The 22,507-nt window shown below is 42.4% G+C and overlaps 1 protein-coding gene across 11 annotated transcripts in view; it reads right to left on the bottom strand.

The window, feature by feature from the left end:
* Window positions 1-22,507, bottom strand: part of PEAK1 (pseudopodium enriched atypical kinase 1) — a 237,936-nt gene that overhangs the window by 13,507 nt on the left and 201,922 nt on the right. For 10 of the 11 annotated variants that reach the window (XM_073303488.2, XM_073303487.2, XM_073303494.2 and 7 more), the window contains one exon: window positions 186-9,356. The exons of the other annotated variant lie outside the window; for it this stretch is intronic. In XM_073303488.2, the coding sequence (XP_073159589.2) occupies window positions 8,199-9,356 (1,158 nt within the window). In that variant the 3' untranslated portion in view covers window positions 186-8,198. Of the gene's footprint in view, window positions 1-185; window positions 9,357-22,507 lie in introns of those variants that run through there. 11 annotated transcript variants of the gene reach the window in all.

Genomic DNA, 22,507 nt, shown 5'->3' with positions numbered 1-22,507 from the left:
GGCCATTACTAAAGAACATTCAGCTCCCTTGCAGTAAAACATTTTTTCCTGCATTTGCCATAATTCAACAAGAGGCCATGTTCACGCATCTTTACTGTAAACACAGTATTTTCCAGTGCAACTCCCTGGTGTTTGAAAACCTAAAGAGGAAAGAAAGGTAGAAAAATGAGACAACCACATTTGACTTTCAGTGTAATAAAACTAGTTTATTTACACAGTAACATGAATGCCACAAAGTACACAGCAAAGTACCACAGCAAACCAGAATGTAACTGCCCCCTGATGGCAAAGGAAGGCTTGGAGTTTATACACTTATTTATATAGAATGTGTCAATATAGATATGAAGCACCAGATAAAGCAATGCAATCAGGAATTCCAAACACAAAGCTTACCCAGGACAATGGAGTCAAAAAAAAATCCCTTATCTGAGGAATTTTAAAGAAATCCCATTTATAAAAGATCACCAGTTTAGGAATCTCTTATTTAAAAATAATTTTATCTCCTTTTATGAAAAACAAGTGTTCAGCATAATAAAGAATTAAGAAAAAAAAAAACACCACAAGGATTTGAGCTGCAAAACTTTCTGCAACCAACAAAGCAAAGAAAAAGAACCAGAGTTCTGAAATGATTTTTCATAAACAGGTGTAATTGGTTTTATGAAATTGGTAAGCTAAAATTCAAGCAAATTTACAGCATATATTATATGCTGTATATAATATATATATACACACACACACAAAACAAAAGAGGGGCAAAGTGAATTTTTTGTAGTACAATACAATTTATATATATATATATATATGAACATATATTTCTCTCATATAAAAAACATTCCAACCTCTTCTAAATCCCTGAAACCTTCTTCCTGGATTTAAGAAAACAAAGGATGAGATGGCTCCTCTTAAACTGAAGTATAAAACAAGTTCTTTAGAATAGCAAGATGCTTAGGTACAGGTAAGTTGAGTATTTCATGCCCATTGCCGTTTCTGAAATCTTCTGTAGACTTAATTCAGTCTCTAACCAGATGTTGAGTGGAGTGCCAAACATCTAATGCAGTGGTTTTCAAACTTTTTTTCTGGCAACCCAGTTGAAGAAAATTGTTGATGCCTGTGACCCAACAGAGCTGGGGATGAGGGGTTTGGGGTGTTGGGAGGGGCTCAGGGCTGGGGCAGAGAGTTGGGATGCAGGGGTGAGGGCTGTGGGGTGGGGCCAGGAATGAGGGGTCAGGGTGTGGGAGGGGGCTCTGGGCTGGGGCAGGAGGGGTCAGGGCTCTGGGCTGGGGGTGCAGGCTCTGGGGCCAGGGATGAGGAGTTTGCGGAACAGGAGGGACTCTGGGTTTGGGGGGTGGGCTCAGGGCTGGGGCAGTGGATTGGGGTGTGGGCTTATCTCTGGCAGCTCCTGGTCAGCGGCGCAGAGACAGGCTTCCCACCTGTCCTGGCATCGTGGACTGTGCTGCGCCCTGGAAGCGGCCAGCAGCAGGTCTGGCTTTTAGGTGGAAGTGCACAAACGGCGGCTCTCGCCCACAAGCATGCTCTCCCCCTCTTCCCCCAGCTCCCATTGGCTGGTTTCCAACCAATAGGCGTGTGGAGCCAGTGCTTGGGGTGGGGGCAGAGCGCGGAGCTCCGTGGCCCCCCTGTCTAGAAGCCGGACCTGTTGCTGGCCGCTTCCAGGGTGCAGCGCGGTGTTGGAACAGGTAGGCACTGGCCTGCCTTAGCTGGGCAGCATTGCTGATGGGACTTTTAACATCCCAGTCGGCAGTGCTGACCAGAGTCGTTAGGGTCCCTGGGTGCTGAGCAAGGAGACCCAATGTCTTACATGCCACGACCCAGTACTGGGTCACGACCCAAACTTTAAAAAACACTGATCTAATGCAAGGAGGCTTATAGAAAATAATTTAAATTCAGAAATAAATCTCCCAAGCACAAAGTTCTTTATATTGTGTCTATTCAAACCATAATCCTTCAAAAAGTGCCTCAAAGTGAATAATATAATCTAGACAAACATCTAGTAGAAATTCTTCCTAACACAACAAATGGTCAGGAGGAGGGATTATGAGACTTCGCTCTGGTTCTTTCAGAGTTGTAGTCACCTTACATTAAAAGTTCTGCCCGGAGTTCCTTTTAAAGAAGCATTTTAAATTATTTTTTTCCCTGCTCTTGAAATCTGTTTGGAATCTATGTGCTGGTTTATGGACCATCTCTACTGAACTGAGTTTTGGGAACAGTATGATTACTGAAGCATTTAAAGTTCTGCTCTGCATTTCTTTGGTATTATCTTCTATATATTTAATCATCACAATATAAAAGCCTCTTTTGGTTTAAGGGATTTGGTGCAGCAGATCTCACAGGTATGTCTACACTGTAATGTAAGGCCAGGGTTAGTGGGACTCAGGAACTGATACCCTGGGTTTGCAAGCCCAGGGCTTGAGCATCCACACTGAATATTGACCCTAGGTTTAGAATTTCTGCACCTGGGCCTCCAGCGTCCACACTGCAGTCCACAGATCCTGTTCCACTCATAGCAATGTATATGGGCTGCACTACACAGCAAGATCCTCTTTAAATGGACAGCATTTGATTGAAGGTCTGTGAGATTGAAGGTCTGCGAGTGTTCTCTGGGATTTCAGGAATTGCAGCAGCAGCACCTCCATTAAATCAGTGTAAACTTGATGACCCAGTGATGTTGGGAGTACTACCCATTTACTACACCTGCCAGGAAACAATGTTCAATCTGTATCAAACTGGGGGCGGGGAAGTGCACTGAAGGGTTTGATACTGCTGCCTATAACTGCTCCCAAAGGCAAAACACTCTCTCATTGGCTTCAGGGAGAGAAGGACTAGGTCCCTAGTTGAAAACAGGAAAAAATGTTAAAATATACTCATTTAGGTAAGGCTTCTGAATGGGGCAATGCCCTTGAGATATTTCTATTTCAGCAACAACTGACAAGTTTTTCAGACAAAAGCTAGGGAGCTGGAATAGAAAGTATCTGGGTAACCTCCCCAGTGTTTGATTGCCACAATGCACTAGATTTATTTAAAGTATATATTCTTCCCTCTAACCTATCAGAATCCCCCTGGTCTACAATGTCCAGATGATGTATGCAGATCCTATGGTGCTGTTGGCAGATCCCTAAAGAAAATCTGGAGTGAATGTTGGAGCTTGAAGGATGGTAGGATAATGTTAGACCATGTAAATACTCAAAAAGAAAAGGAGTACTTGTGGCACCTCACGAAAGCTTATGCTCTAATAAATTGGTTAGTCTCTAAGGTGCCACAAGTACTCCTTTTCTTTTTGCGAATACAGACTAACACGACTGTTACTCTGAAGCATGTAAATACTATGTACACACTGGACTGCAGGTTGGGATTTCTAGCACCATAGTATTCCAATAAAATGAGATTTCTTACTTTAGTGCTGACTTCTTAGTCTTCATTTGACATCTGAATTTTAAAAAGAAGCCTTGTCTCTATTTTCTGACATTCCAGAGCCCTCAGAAAAAATTCTGCATTCTCTCATTTCTGGCGATTTCCATATGAGCTTTTGTAGTGGCTGTGCCATCTAAATTCTGTCTAGATGTTCACCTGAACCATATATATTCACTGGACCAGACCTGAGGCTTGGAAGATAAACTGGGTTTACTTATCCATTTTTTAGGAAACAAGAAAACCACATTCTATAACAGGTTCTTGTTTTCCCAAACTGCTAAATTAACAGTGGTTTGCATCAATGCCTCCTCAGCATATAGATGTGTGTGCAGCACATCCACTATATATAATATGAGGAGCTGCACATCTTACACACATTCTCTTCTTTCCAAGCTATTCAGTCTCTTCATCTTCTGGAGTTGGAGTGTCTGTAATAGATTGTCAAAGCAATAGGACTCTTGAATTTTAGTGTATTATGTCTAGACCAAGTGACATCTCATCTATTTCTCTCCCAGTGCTAAGCCTCAATTTCAAATGTGAAAAATCCAGAGACCTGCTGTCATTTGGGGTTTATTTTGGTACTATGAGCAACTTCAAAGGAACTTTTTCATGTAACTGACCTTCCAGAAAATGTTCCTTTCATAAAATTGATTAACCCAGCATCATATGAAATGCAACATTTTATTTTGTAGTCATCTTTTTATATTTATGGGTATGTCAAGACAGCAGTTGGGAGGTGAAAGGCTCAAGCTAGCACCTAAAAATAGCAGTGTAGCCACAGCAGCATGGGTGGTGGCTTGGGTTAGTTGCCTGAGTATGTATTTGAGGGGGTCAGACGGGATGATACTTCGGTGGCTAGCCTGAGGCGTCGTAGCCAGGCTGCTATTTTTAGGCACTAGCTTGAGCAGAGCTAGCACGTGTCTGTCTACCCACATTGGGAATCACAGTGTATACATACCCTGTGTGGTACCCAGCTGGTGTGTACGCATACCCTATGTAGGCAGTATTATTTATAGGGCTGTTAGCAGGTGGAGAGAGATTCTGACTGATTCTCTTCATTACTATTCTAATTCTTTGACAAGGCACTATACATTGTGCATTCAATTGCTGATCAAGATTGTTCCATCCAAAATGTTAAAAAGATTTTTAGTGGCCCTAAAAACTTCAGGAACCACTAATTCTAATTCTTCATCAAATAATTACATGATTTTCCAGATCTTATTTTGAACTTGAAAATCTGTATAATTTATATTTAAAAAATAGTGAAATGGCAGCTTTTAGTAATAGAAAAATATATATTTACAATCAATACTGTTATCTTAGAATTGCAGCTCTTCTCATTTCTTGAGCTCAACTAAAAGTGCTACACTACTTAAAAATCCAAACTCTGTGCATGTATATGTCCACATGCAAGTACATAGGCAGGGGTTCCATTCCTGATACATAAAGAATCCCACTGACAAAGGGAACAGGTTTTTTCCTCATTTGTTTAGAAATTATGCTGTAGCATCCCCCCCACCTTTTTGTTTGCTTTTGTTTGTTTACAGTCAATTTCATGCATACATTCTCAGATATTTGTGCGGTGTGGTTCTTAATCAGCACGGAGCACCCCCATAAACAGAATTATAATCCTCAAGGATGTCTGCAAAAGCAGCCCCAGAACCACCAAGGAATGGAAGCTCTTGCTAGTTTATGTTTGTCCTCCTTGATCATTCTTTTGTTCTTAAAAAGAAAAAAAAAGTAAAAATCACATTGATTTTACAAATTGCTAAAGGTTACCCAGTGCTGCACAATAAAGAGATCGGTAGAGAACATTCATCCATGCTTGATTATACTGCAGAACTAAAATGAGTACTGGTTTAAATTTAATCATAAACAATATGAACTGAAATTTGATCTCTAAAGAACAAAGACATACAAAGGCTTCGGACCAGCTGCGTTAAATACATAAGGTTGTAAAACATTCAATATTCAACTTTGCATGTGCGTGTTGACATGAAAGTGACACTGAGAACATGTGTCCACATACACACACAAAAAAAACCCCAAACAAACCAGGCGGCCTAAAGGAATGTGCCTACTGCAATGGCCAGTGGTCCATGTGCTACTCATACAGCATATATTTGTTAGGTGAGAAGTTATGTGCAGATAGATGCTACTTAAAAAAACCCAAAAACAAACACTAATCCAGACCAGGAGAACAAGAAGAAGCAGTGTCCTGTGCTTAGCTTAAAGGGTTGGTAGTTTGCAGGTAGCATTTAAGTGAGCTGTCAACTCATGCTCAATGTATATAAGCCATAAGGCATTACACGATTCTGTGCCCATATGAAACAGGGCTGCATTTATTGATTGTGCAATTCTCTGTAAAGGCTTCTACCACAAGTCTGTTCAGCATTATGTAGAAAGCCTCTTTCCCAAAGTGGTGGAAGTCATCAGCTCCATGCATTGCAATTGTGCTTAAGTGCACTGCACTCTTTTTGCAATAATGCTGCCACCCCCATTAACTCTTTGAGATTTTTTAAAGTGATATATATCACATTAAAATACATGATCCTTATCCTTGCCTGATCCCTCTCTGATACAGATGAATCAGACAAAAGGATATTTCATCAGAAAGTTTAAAAACATTTAAAAAGGCCACAAAAATATTCTATATATTACTGCACAATCAATGTAGGCTTCCACATACCACAAGGCTTGGCTCTAACAGATGCCAGAGAAATTTCACCCCCTTCAAATATGCGGTGTGTACACGGAGTTCGTTTCACTGACCTCATGCCTGCAGGACTGTTTGTTTGGTTTCCATGCATCTAGTCCAAGCATGCATATGCTATAAAAAGTGGCTATTTGTTTTCAAGACTGAAGTAAACTGATTTCTCACAGTTTTAACAAACAATGAAAAATGAAATATCAATCCATATAAAGAACACATGTAACTCTGCGCATTTATGTGCCAGGAAAGTAAAGGAAGGATTTGCAGATCTAGCATCAGGTAAAGTCTGGTAAGTAACGTAAACACTGTAATATACAGATTTTAAAAAATACATACAAGAATTGCACATATATCCATAGGAGAGAAGCACAGGCTCAAAACTTGGGCTGTATGTTTTCCACCACCCATCTCAGAATATTAAATATCACCTTTCATTTGCCCCCATTGTGTTCTTCAGAGATATTTGAGACAATTGAGAACCTAGCAATACTGAGGAAAGAGACCATCTGTATGATTGTAGGCGTTCCATAGGAAAGGTCGCTATCTCAGGGAAGGAAACCAGCAGCTGCCTCAAAAGGTGAAAAGTTCCTTCAGGTTGGACTTTTTTTTTTTTAACCTGTCACCTTAATACCCGCCAGTGCCTCCTTACTCTAAAATGATACCTGCAATGATCTCTGAGCTATGTCAACAGCCATTCAATTTTTAGGGATTTTTAGGATGTTGTCTGAAGCAGCTAGTACACTAGTAAACATTAGTTACTGATAGGAGATTTGTAGCCAAATACTGCTGTGGGGAAAATAGATCAGGTCACTGTTAATTACAGCTGCCAAACTTTAGAGGTCTCTCAGTAATTAAATAGCAGTGTTTGCCCCCCCGTTTTTCCCCTAGAGAAATGCATTTGAAGTAAAACCATCTCCATGTGGCCTGTTAGAAATGTTTAGTGCTTGTCTGTGTAGGTATCTCCTGCCAACACACCAGCACTGCCAATTCAGTCCTGCTTTGCAATATGCCACAAGTGGCTAGCAAACCAAAATAAAACACAAAGAAGGAGGCTGCTATTTTGATACCTGATGCACAGCAGCAACTGAAGGAGGACTGGTTACGTAATTTCTGTTTATTTCAAGCCCAGGCAGTGCCTTTTATGTGGGGGAGGGATGTTTCAGTTTTTCTTGGTATGTTATGTTGCTCTTGTTTAACACTGTTATATCTACAATACATGACTCTCTGGTCATATATACTGGTGGGAAGTTCTGCTTTTGCTTTTTAGTGGAGATACTACAGGTTGATAATCATAGGCTGATTAAGGCAGGATCCTTGGAATCCACGACCCATGATCAGAAGGGATATGGACAGGTAGCAAGTTAGAGAAGGCAACAATATTGGACACAGATGATTGCTGCCTGCTGGTTACTTGCTGGGATCAGAGGACTGCCCTATTTGGGAGGAAAATAAAAAATTTAAGAGTAGGAGTAAAATAAAAATCCACCTGAATGAGAAGACTAAGTGGATGAGCCTCAGCCTAGACTGAGAGGTAGAACCTTTCACCGGGGATGGAGCACAGGCAATAGATTTGTGGTCAGGGGCTCTAAACTTTGGTGGATCATTTGATTCACATTTATGATGAATTCATCTCTGTTGATGGTCATAAATGGTCACTGCTTTTTCTGCAGATGCTACCACTAGAAATGGCAGGATCCATCCAGAAGAGATGGGGAATTCATCCTCTATAGTAATATAAAACTAGTGGTCTCCTTAAAATTTTTCTCTCCCCTTTTTCAATCTGTTGAAAAATTAACCCAACCTTGGAGGTATATAATCCAATTGCAATCACTGTACATATGATTAAACAAGGAAGGCCTAGGAATTGAATAAAGTCTCCATCGTATCTTCAATAGGAGACAGTATTTCCAATTAGAACCTATTTGCGCAGGGTTGCTAGCTTTGAGATCTAGGCTGTTTTTCTCAGCAGACGTGCAAAGTGTGAACCCTAGAATAAAGAAGGTGGGAGCAGAATAGAGCAAGGAGTAGGGGGTTGAGGAAAAGCAACAGCTCGTACAAACTAGTGTTGCTGCATGATTTTCACAATGCGACTGAGTGAATCGGTAGTGGCAAATGCCAGATATTGAGAACAAAGCCAGTCTTCAAGGCTGACTCCACGCTCCCTGTCCAAGGACTTCTCTGCAAACTTGATCATCATCAGCGTCCGTTTGATGTCCAGCCAGTTCTGCAGCACAGCATCCTTCCGTAGTGGGCTGGAACATGAGCTCAGAGTGTGAAACAAATCCTCACGTGGACCCCATAATAAACACTGAAGGATTCCCTTGGCCTCAGAAATAAGTATTCTCTCTGAAGGATTGGGATTCAGCAGGCAGCTGGCGAGTTGCTGGAGCCCATAGGAATAGAGGGAACGGGAGGGGATCCTGGGGAGGTCAGCACGGGTATACTCCTTCTCCTTCAGCTCTGGATTCTCATCAAAGGGGTTGGGTAAGTGCAACATTTCATAGATGAGGATGCCAGTTTGGAACTCATCACACTTTTTGTATTGTGTAGCAGTGATGATCTCTGGGGCAAGGCGGGATTGGTCCCGTAGGACCTCTGGATCTACCATATGTCTCTTTTGCTTGGCCTGTGAGAAATTGCTCACAATTAGCCTGGCTGGGCAAGCTGCGTTGGGATTGGGCTCCACAGGCTCATAGTTCAAAAGGCCTCCCCTTGGTCTGTAGTGAACCAGCAGTAGGTTCTCCAAGCGCAGATCACAGTGTGTGATGTGATAGGGTTTCAGGTGCTCCAGGCCTGAACACAGCTGTAAGAGCAATAGACACACCTGCCTTTCATAGAAGTCTGGGTTATTTGCATGGCGTGCTGTGGACTCTTGCACAAAGTCAGCCACCGTTAGGTATGGTACCTCCCGTGTGATGACCACAACACGGCTGCGCTGCTTGCTGATGGTCCGCTCACTGCCTGAGTTGTCTTTCTGTGAAGCCTCCAAACAGGAAGGGGTTTCTTTGTTCTTTTGCTCATCTTCTATCTCTCCTTCCTTTTCATCTTCCTCCTCCACCTCAGGTGTATTGGGATCCTCCCATGGAAGGAGGCGAACAGGTACATCAGCTAAGAAATGGCCACAGTCCTGTTGGATGTTAAAGTTAATAGCCAGACTCTGTCTGATAGCCAAGCTGTGGTAATACTGTTGGGATTCTTTAGCTTTGCTCTTACAAATCTGTTGGCAGAAAAGAGCACAAAACCAAAGTCAATTATTATAACTTTTCATTTGTAAATATTTTTTTATTTTTAAATGTGCACCTGGCTGCCTGCTGCCAACCCCACCCCAAATACTAGAAATTAGGGAGAGTGAGGCTTAAAAACCCTCACCTCTGCCCTTTGGGAGCACACTTTGAAACTCTTATATGTTTTTATGCATCTTACATTGATTGCTTTTTGGAGTGAAAGCTAAGGACTCTGGACTTCAATTTATTAATTTTTGGAATATACCATGAGGTAGTAAATGATGACACAGCCCACTGGAGATTTTATTTGATATATTTCTCATAGAATCATAGAACTGGAAGGGACCTCGAGAAGTCATCTAGTCCAGTCCCCTGCACTCGTGGCAGGACTAAGTATTCTAGACCATTTCTGACAGGTGTTTGTCTAACCTTCTCTTAAAAATTTCCAATGAGAGAGAATCCACAATCTCCTCAGGCAATTTATTCCAGTGCTTAGCCACCCTGACAAGAAGTTTTTACTAATGTCCAACCTAACCTTCCCTTGCTGCAATTTAAACCCATTGCTTCTTGTCCTATCCTCTGAGGTTAAGAAAAACAATTTTTCTTCCTCCTCCTTGTAACAACTTTTTACATACTTGAAAACTGTTATAATGTCCCCTTTAAGTCTTCTCTTTTCCAGACTAAACAAATCCAATTTTTTCAATCTTCCCTCATAGGTCATGTTTTCTAGACCTTTAATCATTTTTGTTGCTCTTCTCTGTACTCTCTCCAGTTTGTCCACATCCTTCGTGAAATGTACTCCAGTACTCCAGTTGAGGCCGAATCAGTGCAGGGTACAGTGGAAGAATTACTTCTCGTGTCTCGCTTACAACACTTCTGCTAATACATGTACTCCTAAATTACTTTTCTGGGATGACCTTGGAAGATAATCTTATTTTTTTCCTACCTCTCTCTTTAGTTTATATAATCATCAGAAAGAAGACATAGGTAGAAAAGAATGTATGGTATCAGTTTTTGTAACACCCAGCAGTGATGGGGAAGTGCAAAGGCCTTCCTTTACTCTCCCATCATCATCTCACGGTTGATAGCCACCTTGGCCACAGCAGCCATAGGGACTGTTCAAACTGTTGATAAATTGTTCTCTGCTCATTCTATCCCTCCGTCTTCTAATATATCATTCAGTACAATTATGTCTGCCATTCGAGCATTACAATCCCATTTCAATCAATTCAATGGTAAATTGGATTGGTAGTCTCTAAAATTACTTCTTCGGAAGAGAATGTCTAAAAAGTAATAAATTAAAAACGTTGGCTCCCAATTCTATAAACATTTATGCATGAGAGTAACTTATAATTATATAATTTCAAGTAATGTTTGGATATTGATTCTTTCTGAGCAGTTAGATGGCTCAGATCTCGTTCATAAACTTCCTTTATTGTTTCAAACAATTTTGTGAAGAAAATTTCAATAATCTTTGCAGATTACTAAAACTTTCTAAATTACATTTGAATTTCTCCTCCAGCTGCTGCTTTGTGTAAAACATTGAGAGTTACTTTCACTTCACTAACTGATAGAGATAAAGCATGTTTGAACAATACAGAAATAAAGGAAATGTTACATTTTGCCTGATATAGTTCAAGTTCACAAATGTTCAGAAAGAAATGGTTGATGTTTAAATCTGAGTTATTAACATCATTTAGGGTTGCCAGGTGTCTGGTTTTCGACTGGAATGCCTGGTCAAAAAGGGACCCTGGCAGCTCCGGTCAACACTGCTGCTCAGGGTGCAAAACGTCCGGTCGGTAGCGTGTCGGAGCTAAGGCAGGCAGGCTGCCTGCCTGCCCTGGCTCCGTGCGGCTCCCAGAAGTGGCCAGCATGTCCAGCTCCTAGACACAGGGGCGGCCACGGGGGGTCCGTGCATTGCCCCTGCCCTGAGTGCCGGGTCCGCAGCTCCCATTGGCCGAGAACTGCAGCCATTGGGCACTGCGGGAGCAGCACCTGCAGGCATGAGCAGTGCGCAGAGCCCCCTGGCCCCTCCACCTAGGAGCTGGACATGCTGGCTGCTTCCAGGAACCGCCTGAGGTAAGTGCCGCCTGGAGCCCGCACCCCCCCCCCCCAGCACCCCAATCACCTGCCCCAGGTCGGATCTCCCTCCCACACGCTAACTCCCTCCCTGAACCCGCACCCCATACCCCCTCCCACGCCCCAGCCCTGAGCCCCCTTTTGCACCCAAACTCCCTCCCAGAGCCTGCACCCCGCACCCTGTCCGGCACCTGAACCCCCCTGTCCTAGCCCTGAGCCCCCTCTAGCAACCAAAATCCCTCCCGTAGCCTGCACCCTTGCCTACTTATCCCTGGCCCCAACCCAGAGCCTGCACCCCAGCCTGAGCGCTCACCCCCTCCTGCACCCCAATCTCCTGCCTCAGCTGAGTGAAAGAAGGTGGGAGAGAGTGAGTGATGGAGGAGGGGGGATGGAGTGATCAGGGGGCGCGGCCCCAGAGAAGGGGGTGTGGCCTCGGGGAGGGACAATGGGCACAGTAAGGGTGTTTGGTTTTGTGCAATTAGAAAGTTGGCAACCCTAATATCATATATTATTTGCATTTCAGTAGCAGCCTCATTGTACGAGGCAAATATGTAAAAAAGAGACGATCCCTGTCTTAAAGGACTTACTATTTTTAAGATTCTGGTCCTGCACAGACTTACGCATATTAACTTTACACACTAAGAGTGGTTCCATTGACTTCAATGGGACTTCTCACTGTGTGTAAAGCTAAGCACATACCTAATTCTCTGCAGGATTGGGACCTAAGTGATCAGCTGGTATAACTACAGCAGTACTTTCTACGTGCAAGGCTTAGATTGAGGGAAGACAGGAAGAGGTTGCTTTTTGGATTTTGATGACGCTAAAGCTTGGCTTAACTCATGTCTGAACAATGTGAAAGAAGAACAGAGTGATGAGGGGATAGATGGGTCAGGGGACAATTATGGCACAGTATTCTTTCTGATTTTCAGTAAAATGTCTTGATATGTTGTAGCATTTTTCTGTATATTAATTCATATGAATGTGTGCTATCATGTATTTTTTGCAGTTTCTTACAATTTTTGGGAATATTTGGTAGCTGTCTGTTTTTTCTAATATAGAATCCAAAGTCATTTAAGGACTTATACTTGACAAACTGTAATTTGGGGGGTGGGGGAGAGATCATTATTTCTTTGGAATTTTGTCTTTACTATTTGTTAATCACTATAATTTGATTGATGATGTGATTGAAAATGATAAATAAATGGAAAAAGTGGATCCTTAGATTGATAGTGTGTGCTGAGTATGTGAGTTTAGTGCTTGAGCGATAGCAATGCTCTTTACATTAGGAAAGAAAACTGGGGTGTTATTAGAAAATCCATTTCAAACAGCTCCATGTTAAACTGTGGTCCCTTCACGCCTTTCAACAGCAGCTCTGTAATGCTACCACATTATCTCTGAAAACAAGCATCTTTGAGGCCTGTGCCATTATCATCAGGATCTTTTTTAATTCATGTTAGGAGTTGCTGGTGGCTCTGCACATTTTGGGAAGTTATAAATGTCTGTAATGAAGGCAAAGGATCCCCCATCAATTGTATTCTCTCTGTAGAGACTCACTGATATTCTACTTGTTTAACAGATAAATAGTTGAACACTTAGGCCTACATTGTGTCTCTACATCCTCTTCCCACAGTAGAGTCACACTACTATGGAAGGAGATCTTAGAGACAGACACAAAGGCTCTGGGCATGCAGGCCAGAGCAGTGGCTGTTATGCCTTTTACAGGATACAGTGTGTGCAGCTTCCTGTGCCAGTCTGGTTCTGATGGCTAGTACAGAGGGAAAGTGCTGAACTTGCCTCTCGATATGCACTTTAAGAAGGCTAGTTCAATAGCTATGCATAATAATTACACGCCAGGAGTCCAGGGCTCTGACTAGCTTCCCTTCAGCTATTGTGCAAGGCTAGTCAGACTGGCCCTTAATTAAAAAAAAAGTATGTTTTTCATCTTTTATGTGTTTACACTATTAGCAACTGTAAATTACTGGGAGATTAAGTCCTCTGTGGTTGCCGATCAGAAAAGTGCACTGTCAGATAATCATATGCAATTAGACATGCTAGGTGATTACATTTTTGATTCAGTCCTCCTCCCTCTGATTCTGTGAATGTTCCAATACATCACAAATACCTGAGCCTCCCAAAACACAGACACACTGGAGTTTAAATTGCCTGTTTATCACTGTCATGTACAGGCAAAGCAAATTTACAAAATGCATTTTCTAGTCAATTTTATTCAAAAAGGAAAATGCACCACTTTCAGGAGCGAATGCCGATTGTTACTATATCTGAGCACTGGCTCTTCGTAATCTACACTCACAATGCATTTTTTAATGGTTGGAGAAGGGTGAGCTAACCCTAACCTCACCAATAGAATATCCCCCAAAGTCTTTTAAAAATACAGAAAGTGATAGTAGCTACGTGGCCCTGACCCTGCAAACATGCATGAAGTGAAATGTGTCAGCTGACAGTCTTGGAGACTTAAGTCCCCTGCTTCATAAAAGAACTGGTACTGCATAGGCAGCAAAAGGGGAGGCTTGCTGCACACCATACCACCAGTGTGTCTCAAATGTCATCTGGAAAAACATTCTGAAGGTGTGTGAGGGTAGTTCAGTTTCCACACCAGTTAAGTCTTTGGCCTCTTTCTTGGGATGGGCAGTAAGGGTGGCAATTCATTCCAGTTGGGGTGATGTTTCTCTATGACATGGGATACTTATCTAAAAATAAAGTGGTGTGTCCCTTTTCTATCCAAAAGTGCTCCTCAGTTTCCATATTGAGTTCTATGCATGGCATCTCCCTTCATTTTCTATTTCCATTCCATGCTTTGATATTTGTAACCTGGTTTGTGTTTCTGCTCTCATGACGATAGATGAACACCTGAGTTTACCCATGCTAAAAATAGCAACTTGTTAGTCCTGTTCAGTGACCGATTGTCATTAAACAATTGGAAGAAAGGATGTATTGTTTTCAGAGTGAGTTGGGAGAAGTAAATTCATTAACTCCACCAAGCCAATGAAATTTACCACTAGTCTGACAAGTTGTGCTGTAAAACCAGTGTTACCAGGCGTGTGTGGGTACGAATTTTATTTAATTTATTTATTTATTGCCTTTAACACCAATAAAGAATATTCTCTTGTGCTAGGAAAAAGGTTTATAATTAATAATCATAATCAAAGGAGAAGAACTCTGAATTTATATCCTGACATTTTACAGTAGATTATACATAGATTAAGGCTCAAGTTCAGGGGTTCTCAAACCGGGGGTCAGGACCCCTCAGGGGGTCGTGAGGTTATTACATGGAGGGTTGCGAGCTTTCAGCCTCCACCCTAAAACCCACTTTGCCTCCAGCATTTATAATGGTGTTAAATGTACAAAAAAGTATTTTTAATTTATAAGGGGGGTTGCACTCAGAGGCTTGCTATGTGAAAGGGGTTACCAGTACAAAAGTTTGAGAACCACTGCTCAAGATGATCTATGCAGAACAAAACATCACTCTAAGTCATCTGAGCTGCTTTACAAGGAAGTGGTGTTTCTATGTATTCAACCCAAGTGGCACTGTATTTTCCTCCTAATCATGCCATCTGTGACTTTCAGAAGAGCAATAGAATGAAGGGTGGTTTTGGTACAGGATGGTTTGTGTGTGTGTTCGGTAACACAGAGTTCATAATCCATTTACTTCACCCAAAGAGTTACAGTTAAATAGATAGATCTCTCCAGATCTCCACATTCCGATTTCTCATATGATAGGTGTCTCATTAATCTTGATTATTATGATAACAATCTTATGATGTTAATTTAGATTGGAGTATTACGTTCTAGGAAGTAATTACTGTGCTCATGCAACAGACATTTTTCAAATATTAATAACTTGGGGTTTTTTAATATCAAAATGATCTAGCCCAAATTGTAAACTAGTCACCCAAAAAGTGTTTCATTTTAAAAGTCAAACTTATTTTTTGTAAGAAAAGTATAAAATAGCATCTGTAAATAGCTCCTGTACCACATTTTATTTCACCCAAAGAGTCTTGGGACGATACTCAATGCCTCCTAACTAGTTCACAGTGATGCTACTTCAAGCAAAGGTGAGCTGGGGCGCATTTACTTTTGAATCCATCTATGCTTCTCTATTTGATGGCACAGAAGGATTGTTAAATAGCAATATGAGGGTTTCTTTTTTTCCCCACCCCATAAGAGCCCAGAAGCAAGGGATCAAGACTAACTCCTGAACTCCAATACCTCATATTACACTGCTAGGCAGCCCTTTTCCCTCTCCTCCCCGCATCTGCCTTTTTTTTTTTTTTTTTTTTTAACAGCCAAACTATTTTTGAAATTTTGATTTGGAAGTTTTTATGGATCTAATTTTCAAAAGTGCTGAACATCTACAACTCCAATGGAAGATGTTAGTGTGCCAAACCTCTCAATTTTTTTTTTAATTACTACCAAGCTTAGAACAGCAGCAGCTCAGGCAACATAATTTGCACAAACTATTAACCTCTGAAAATATGGGCTTTAAAATTAGAGTTGGTCCTGAGGTGTAAAGTTCCAATCCAGCTCCAATCTTTCCCCAAATTTGGTGTGTAGGTGTGCATAAATGTTTGGAGTGTTTGGATCTGTTTTTGTTTTGATTTATTTTAAGGGGGTGGAACAGGGAGGGGAGATCATGGCCACTGGGTAAATCTGGATCCAAATATAGATCCAAACTTCCAAGTTCAAGAGTTTTTTAGATCTGAGGTTTTATTTCAGGCTACCATTGTTATTTAGAATGAAATATTACACACTCTCCTGTACAACAACACTATAGGTTACTGTTATAGCAATGAAATATATAGTTAAGACTAAATCCTGTAACCATTGTAATCAATGACAAAATGATGAATGACTCCCCTTAATATTTTGTTAAAGATGACAACCAATCACTTTTAATGAAACTTCAAAATATAATGACACTTTTGAGACTAAGTGGCACTACTGGGAGAAAACATCAGGAAAAATTCTCACAAGGTCCCTGTTCTATAAGGAGAAAATGACATGTATGTATATGTGACATGTACAAAAGGCAGGGGGAGAACTCAGATCTGATTAGAGATGAGTTGTCTGCTCCTGGTCTTTGTTTACAAACAAAATAATGTGAAAACTGAAAGAGGCAGCTGGTTAAACTGCTGACAATAGACAAATACTAAGAATTGTTCAATATATACCGGCTGTGTAATTGACAGAAGGAAATGAAAAGCCAGACTGTCTCCCCACAGCACTCAAAGATGAGAGTCTGAAGACAAATCAGTCACATGTCTGAATTCATAAAGCAGATGCATTTAAGAGAAGGTCTGAATTGAAACCAGCAAAAATTTGGCATCCAGAGGAGTGTCTAATTGCTCTTCAGACACCCACCCCCAAGCTCCGAGACACAGCTTCATGAATCTGGACAAGTGCTCAAGTTTTAGATAGGGCAGGTCAGATTCCCTCAGTACTAACAAATATTTTGTCAAAAAAAGGAAAATTCAGTGAAATCAGCAGAGACACATTAAGTTTTTCTGTCCGTAGGCAGTTTGATGAACATAAAGTATATTTACAGGCATCCACTGTACTACTTGCAGTTAGAAAAGATTGCTGATGTGAACCAGGCCCTCACAGGGTCTCATCATCTTCCATGTGGAAGTTTCTATTCAAACCTTCACTGTGAGCTTCCATTTAGGAATCGAGGATTCTAATCTCTTATGTAGCTAATGACTACTGGTCTCCATACTCCAATGACCACAATGACATTATAAGGCATTTTATATATGGAATAATCATCCCCAAGTATTACCTAAAATTTTAAAACAGTATGTGGGAATTTCACTCTGTGAGTCACATTACCATTAATGAGAGTCATACAACTAAATACCTATGTACCCCTTTTAAACGGTTTAGAGAACAGCAGTTATGGTCTATAAAATCTAATGTAGATATTAAGGGTTCTAGACCGCCCACCATTAACTGCCAAAGGTGTTAGAGGGGCAGCTTCTTCTCTATTAGTGACAATTAGTCCTATGTCACTGTTAAGAGTAAATAAACAAAGCCATGCCCTGTGCAGGATTTCCCAAGCCCTACTCAGTCGTTCCATTGTCACAGGCCAGCTTATAGTAGAAATCTTGCTGCCTTTTTACCCACGTGCTACTCTAAATCTTTATTACAGGGTCGAATAAGGGAAAAAGATGGATCCTGATTTATTAATTGATCAAAGACAAGCACTGAAAGAAGCTAAGATGATAGGCATTTAGCATCTGGTCCAGTGAAGCATCAGAAGTTGAACTATGAAGGCATGATAAGTGATAATGCACTTGATGGAAAAAACTATTATTACCCTGTTCCGTAATAACTGTGGTTCTTCAAGATGTGTTGCATATGTCCATTACGCTCTTGGTGTTGGTGTGCCCAGCCCTTGGAAACTTTTTACCTCAGCAGTACCCATTGAGCAGCTCAGCTCCCTCTGCTGCTGCACACCATAGCATGCAGGTAAAAAGGGCAGAGCTGCCCCAGCCCCACTCTATTCCTTCTTGCCATAACTCTGATGAAGAGAGGTAGGAGGGCAGGTTGTGGACTGAAGGCATGCAACACATCTCAAATAACAACAACAGTAACGGAACAGGTTAGTAACAGTTTTTTCTTCTTTGAGTGATTGCACATGTGCATTCCACTCTTGGTGACTCACAAGCCATAAGACTGGTTTCAGAGTAACAGCCGTGTTAGTCTGTATTCGCAAAAAGAAAAGGAGCACTTGTGGCACCTTAGAGACTAACCAATTTATTTGAGCATGAGCTTTTGTGAGCTACAGCTCACTTCATCGGATGCATACCGTGGAAACTGCAGAAGACATTATATACACACAGAGACCATGAAACAATACCTCCTCCCACCCCACTGTCCTGCTGGTAATAGCTTATCTAAAGTGATTATCAAGTTGGGCGATTTCCAGCACAAATCCAGGTTTTCTCACCCTCTGCCCCCCCCCCCCCCCAAACTCACTCTCCTGCTGGTAATAGCCCATCCAAAGTGACCACTCTCTTCACAATATGGTCTTCACAATATGTGAAGAGAGTGGTCACTTTGGATGGGCTATTACCAGCAGGAGAGTGAGTTTGTGTGTGTGTGTGTGGGGGGGGGGGAGGGCGGAGGGTGAGAAAACCTGGATTTGTGCGGGAAATGGCCCAACTTGATAATCACTTTAGATAAGCTATTACCAGCAGGACAGTGGGGTGGGAGGAGGTATTGTTTCATGGTCTCTGTGTGTATATAATGTCTTCTGCAGTTTCCACGGTATGCATCCGATGAAGTGAGCTGTAGCTCACGAAAGCTCATGCCCAAATAAATTGGTTAGTCTCTAAGGTGCCACAAGTACTCCTTTTCTTTAAGCCATAAGACTGTGATCCTGTAGGCAGGATCAGAGTCTATTTCAATAAAGATTGGAGAACAACTCAACCCACTCTAGTATAGTCTCTTGAGATTGAGCCACAGCACAGAGGGAGGCAAACATGTGGACCAAGGACCAGGCTGCCACTCTACAAATGTCTGCAATGGGAACTTGTATCAGAAAGATCATCCTTGCCAACTGTGACCTTGTCAAATGAGCTTTGACTGTGTCAGGTGGGGCAACATTACCTAAGTCACAGTACATGTATATGCAGGATGTGATCCAGGAAGAAATTCTCTGGGTGGAGAGTGATTGATCTTATTCTGTCTGCCATTGCTATGAACAGCTGGAAGGATTTATGAAAGTGACTGGTTCTGCCCAGCTAAAACGCCAAGTCTCTTCTGATGTCCAAGGTATGCAAACGCTCTTCCTCCCTGATCGTACATGGTTTTGGGTAGAAATACAAGCAAATAAATTAGCTTGTTCATTTGGAAAGAGGAAATCATCTTTTGGACAAACTTCAGATGAGGACTCAGGTAAACCCTGTCCTTAAAAAAAGATTGTATCTGGGGGTCCTGACATTAACTGCCTAGGGACGTTATGGAATCTTCATCATTGGAGATTTTTAAGAGCAGGTTAGACAAACACCTATCAGGGATGGTCTAGATAATACTTAGTCCTGCCTTGAGTGAAGAGGACCGGACTAGAAGACCCCTTGAGGTCCCTTCCAGTCCTACAATTCTAGGATTAGCTTCCCTACTCTTCTGGCCGAGGCAATGGCCACCAAAAATGCCACCTTCATTGATAGATACAGCAGCGAGGAGGTAGCCGAAGGTTCAAACAGGGAACCTATACATCTTGACAATACTAAGTTTAGATCTAGGAAAGGGATAATAGAAGCTAGGGTGACCATGCAAAACTTTATCCTTTTTAAGAATTTGTTGAGATGATGCAGGTCTAAAATTGGTTTGTGACACACTTTTGCTTTTGGGTTTAGGAGATGTTGGAAATAAAACCCCTTCCCTCTGAGAGTACATAGAACCTCTTCTATGGTCCCCACACTAAGGAGCAACAAACTTCCTGGATAAGGAGTTTCTTGTGAGAGTGTTACTGAAGAGGAATAGGAAGGGAGAATGGCAGTGAGGGGCAGAAGCAAACTGGAGAGTATATCCACTTCAACAGTGCTTGAGACCCACTGGTCTGATGTAATCTGGGACCAAGAACTGTGGAAGTGGAACAGACAGTTTGCAAAGAGATATGGAGACTAATATGTTGACTTCAACTGGCCCATCAAAATTGCCTGCTTTGCAGTTCCTGAGTGTCTTGAGGGGCCTGGAGCCAGAGGTGAAACAGCAGGAGGGTAGGTCTACACCTCTAACCCCTGGACCTCTTTTTTGATAGGCCCTGCCGAGGAGGAGTGGGATATCAGTGTGTCTACTGTGACGGATACAGTTTCAGGACTGGGGCAGGTGTATACACACCTAAGGACTTCAGGATGGCTCTAGAGTCTGTAAGTCTGTGGAGCTTGCTGTCAGTCTGGTCAGAGAATAGAGAAGGACCCTCAAATGGCAAGTACTTGATAGTACAAGCCATGATGATCCTCACATGTCCACTGAGGCGACTGTGGTTCTAGCTGCCTAGTCTGCTGTGTCCAATGCTGCCTGCAGTGAAGTTCTTCAGACTAGTCTGCCCTCATTGACCATAGAAGAGAACTTCTGGCTAGCTTTCTCCAGAAGCACTTCCTTGAACTTTTCCATGGAACCCCCTGAATTAAAACTGTATTCTCCCAACAGAGACTATTGGTTAGTGATACACAGCTGCAAACCCCCTGTTGAATAAACTTTCTGCTGAATAAGTCTAGCCTCTTAGTGTCGTCTGAGTTGGGGGTGGCAGCCTGATGCCCCAGTTGTTCTCTCTCATTAGTTGCTCTAACGACTAATGAGCCTACAGGTGGGTGATAAAGATACCCAAACCCTTGGGAGGATACATAGTATTTTCTGCCCTCTTAGAGGTGGGAGGCAAAGAGGATGGAGTCTGCCATAAAGTCTTTATCAGCTATAGCATGACCTTGTTAATTGGCAGAGCTACTCCGGAGGGACCCACTGATGATCAAATGTCAACCAGGAGACATGAGGACTCCCTGACCTCTTTGACCTGTACACCTAGGTCTGCAGCCACTCTCTTTAACAACAACTGATGAACTTTAAAATCAGCAGAAGAAGTAAAAGTCATGCCAGACGAAATGGCCACGTCTGGATAGGACGAAGAAGAAGCCAAGACTGGAGGGGATAGAATATCTTCTAATCAGCCATTGTTCTGGTTCTGGAACCTCCTCTTGATGCTCGGTACTGGGCCTGGCGCCAGATTCTGGGGATGGAGCAGCTCTGGGTGTAGATTCAAGCATACTACATGAGGGCACTGAGTATGCCTGGTGTGGGGAAGATATAGAAGCTGGGGGAAGACCCCTAGAATTCCAAAATGGTCACTGATACAGGGCAGGGCCCCTCTGTCCCAGCCATATTTCCAGGTTAGGTCTCATCGAAGTAGGGTGACCAGATGTTCTAATTTTATAGGGACAGTCCTGATTGTGGGTGCTTCTTCTTATATAGGCACCCATTGCCTCCCCACCCCGACCCACTTTTTCACACTTGCTATATGGTCACCCTACATTGAAGGGTCATGGTGATAGGTGGGAAGAGCGGATCTTGTGCAGACTGGTGGGTACTCCTTTAGGGTTGTGATATGCAAGGTCCTACCTCCGAGTCTGATATTGAGGATTCTCCTTCCTCTGACTATGTGGATTCTCCTTTCTCTGACCAGTTGGTGGGGGGACCTGTGTGAGAGCTTGGCAATGGATGGAGTGATGCCTTTGGATGATACAGAAAGGCTGCCTGTCTGAGGAACAGACAACTGCAGTACTGGAAGTTGAAATGCTGGCAGAAATGGCAGTAGTGCTGAAGGACTGGACTTCTGTAAGGAAGGAGACACTGGCACCATGAGGCAGAGCAGGTTTCTTGCCTCTGAAAACACCTCTGGGATAGTTGGCACCAAGATGCTCTCTTGTTGTGTGTCAAAGAAGCTGAGAGTGCCCCATGTGAAGCTAGAGCTGACTTAGGTACCGATTTGGAGGAGGAGTGCTTAGGTTTCAGGTGCACTCTACTCAACTCCTTCTCAACCCTCTTACCAGACATAGAAGGTGGAGACGGTCCCCTGGCTGGTGCTACTTTGGAAGCAGGATGAGGGAGAACAGTGAAATCCTGGCACCAAAGTTGGAGGTGCACTTCTCCCTAAAGCTGCAGCACTCTACACTGAGTCAGACCAGGAAAGCCTAGTCACCCTATCCTTCTTTATTTGAACTCCCTGAAAATCTGGCACTGGTCCTTCACGTATGCTTCCCCAAGCACTTCAGGCAGCTATTGTGTGGGTCACTCACTGACACAGGCCTGGAGCAAGAAGCACCTGGTTTGAAACTCCTGAGGCGTACCTCAGTAGCATGAATAGAAAAAAAACCCAAACAGGGAAAACAAGAAATCTGAAAAACTTATTATATATAAATGTTACTAACTATCCTAACAACACTAAAGACTAACTACACACATACACTATGATCACAAAGGCTGGGAGAAAGAATTCTGGTACAGAAGAGTTCCAATGACTGTCATAGGCGGTAAGAAAGAACTTAGG

Source organism: Lepidochelys kempii, chromosome 10 (assembly GCF_965140285.1).
Source record: "Lepidochelys kempii isolate rLepKem1 chromosome 10, rLepKem1.hap1, whole genome shotgun sequence".
NCBI classification, from domain to species: Eukaryota; Metazoa; Chordata; order Testudines; family Cheloniidae; genus Lepidochelys; species Lepidochelys kempii.
The sequence above is the reverse complement of the archived record's forward strand: the minus strand, read 5'-3'. Positions and strand labels throughout refer to the sequence as shown.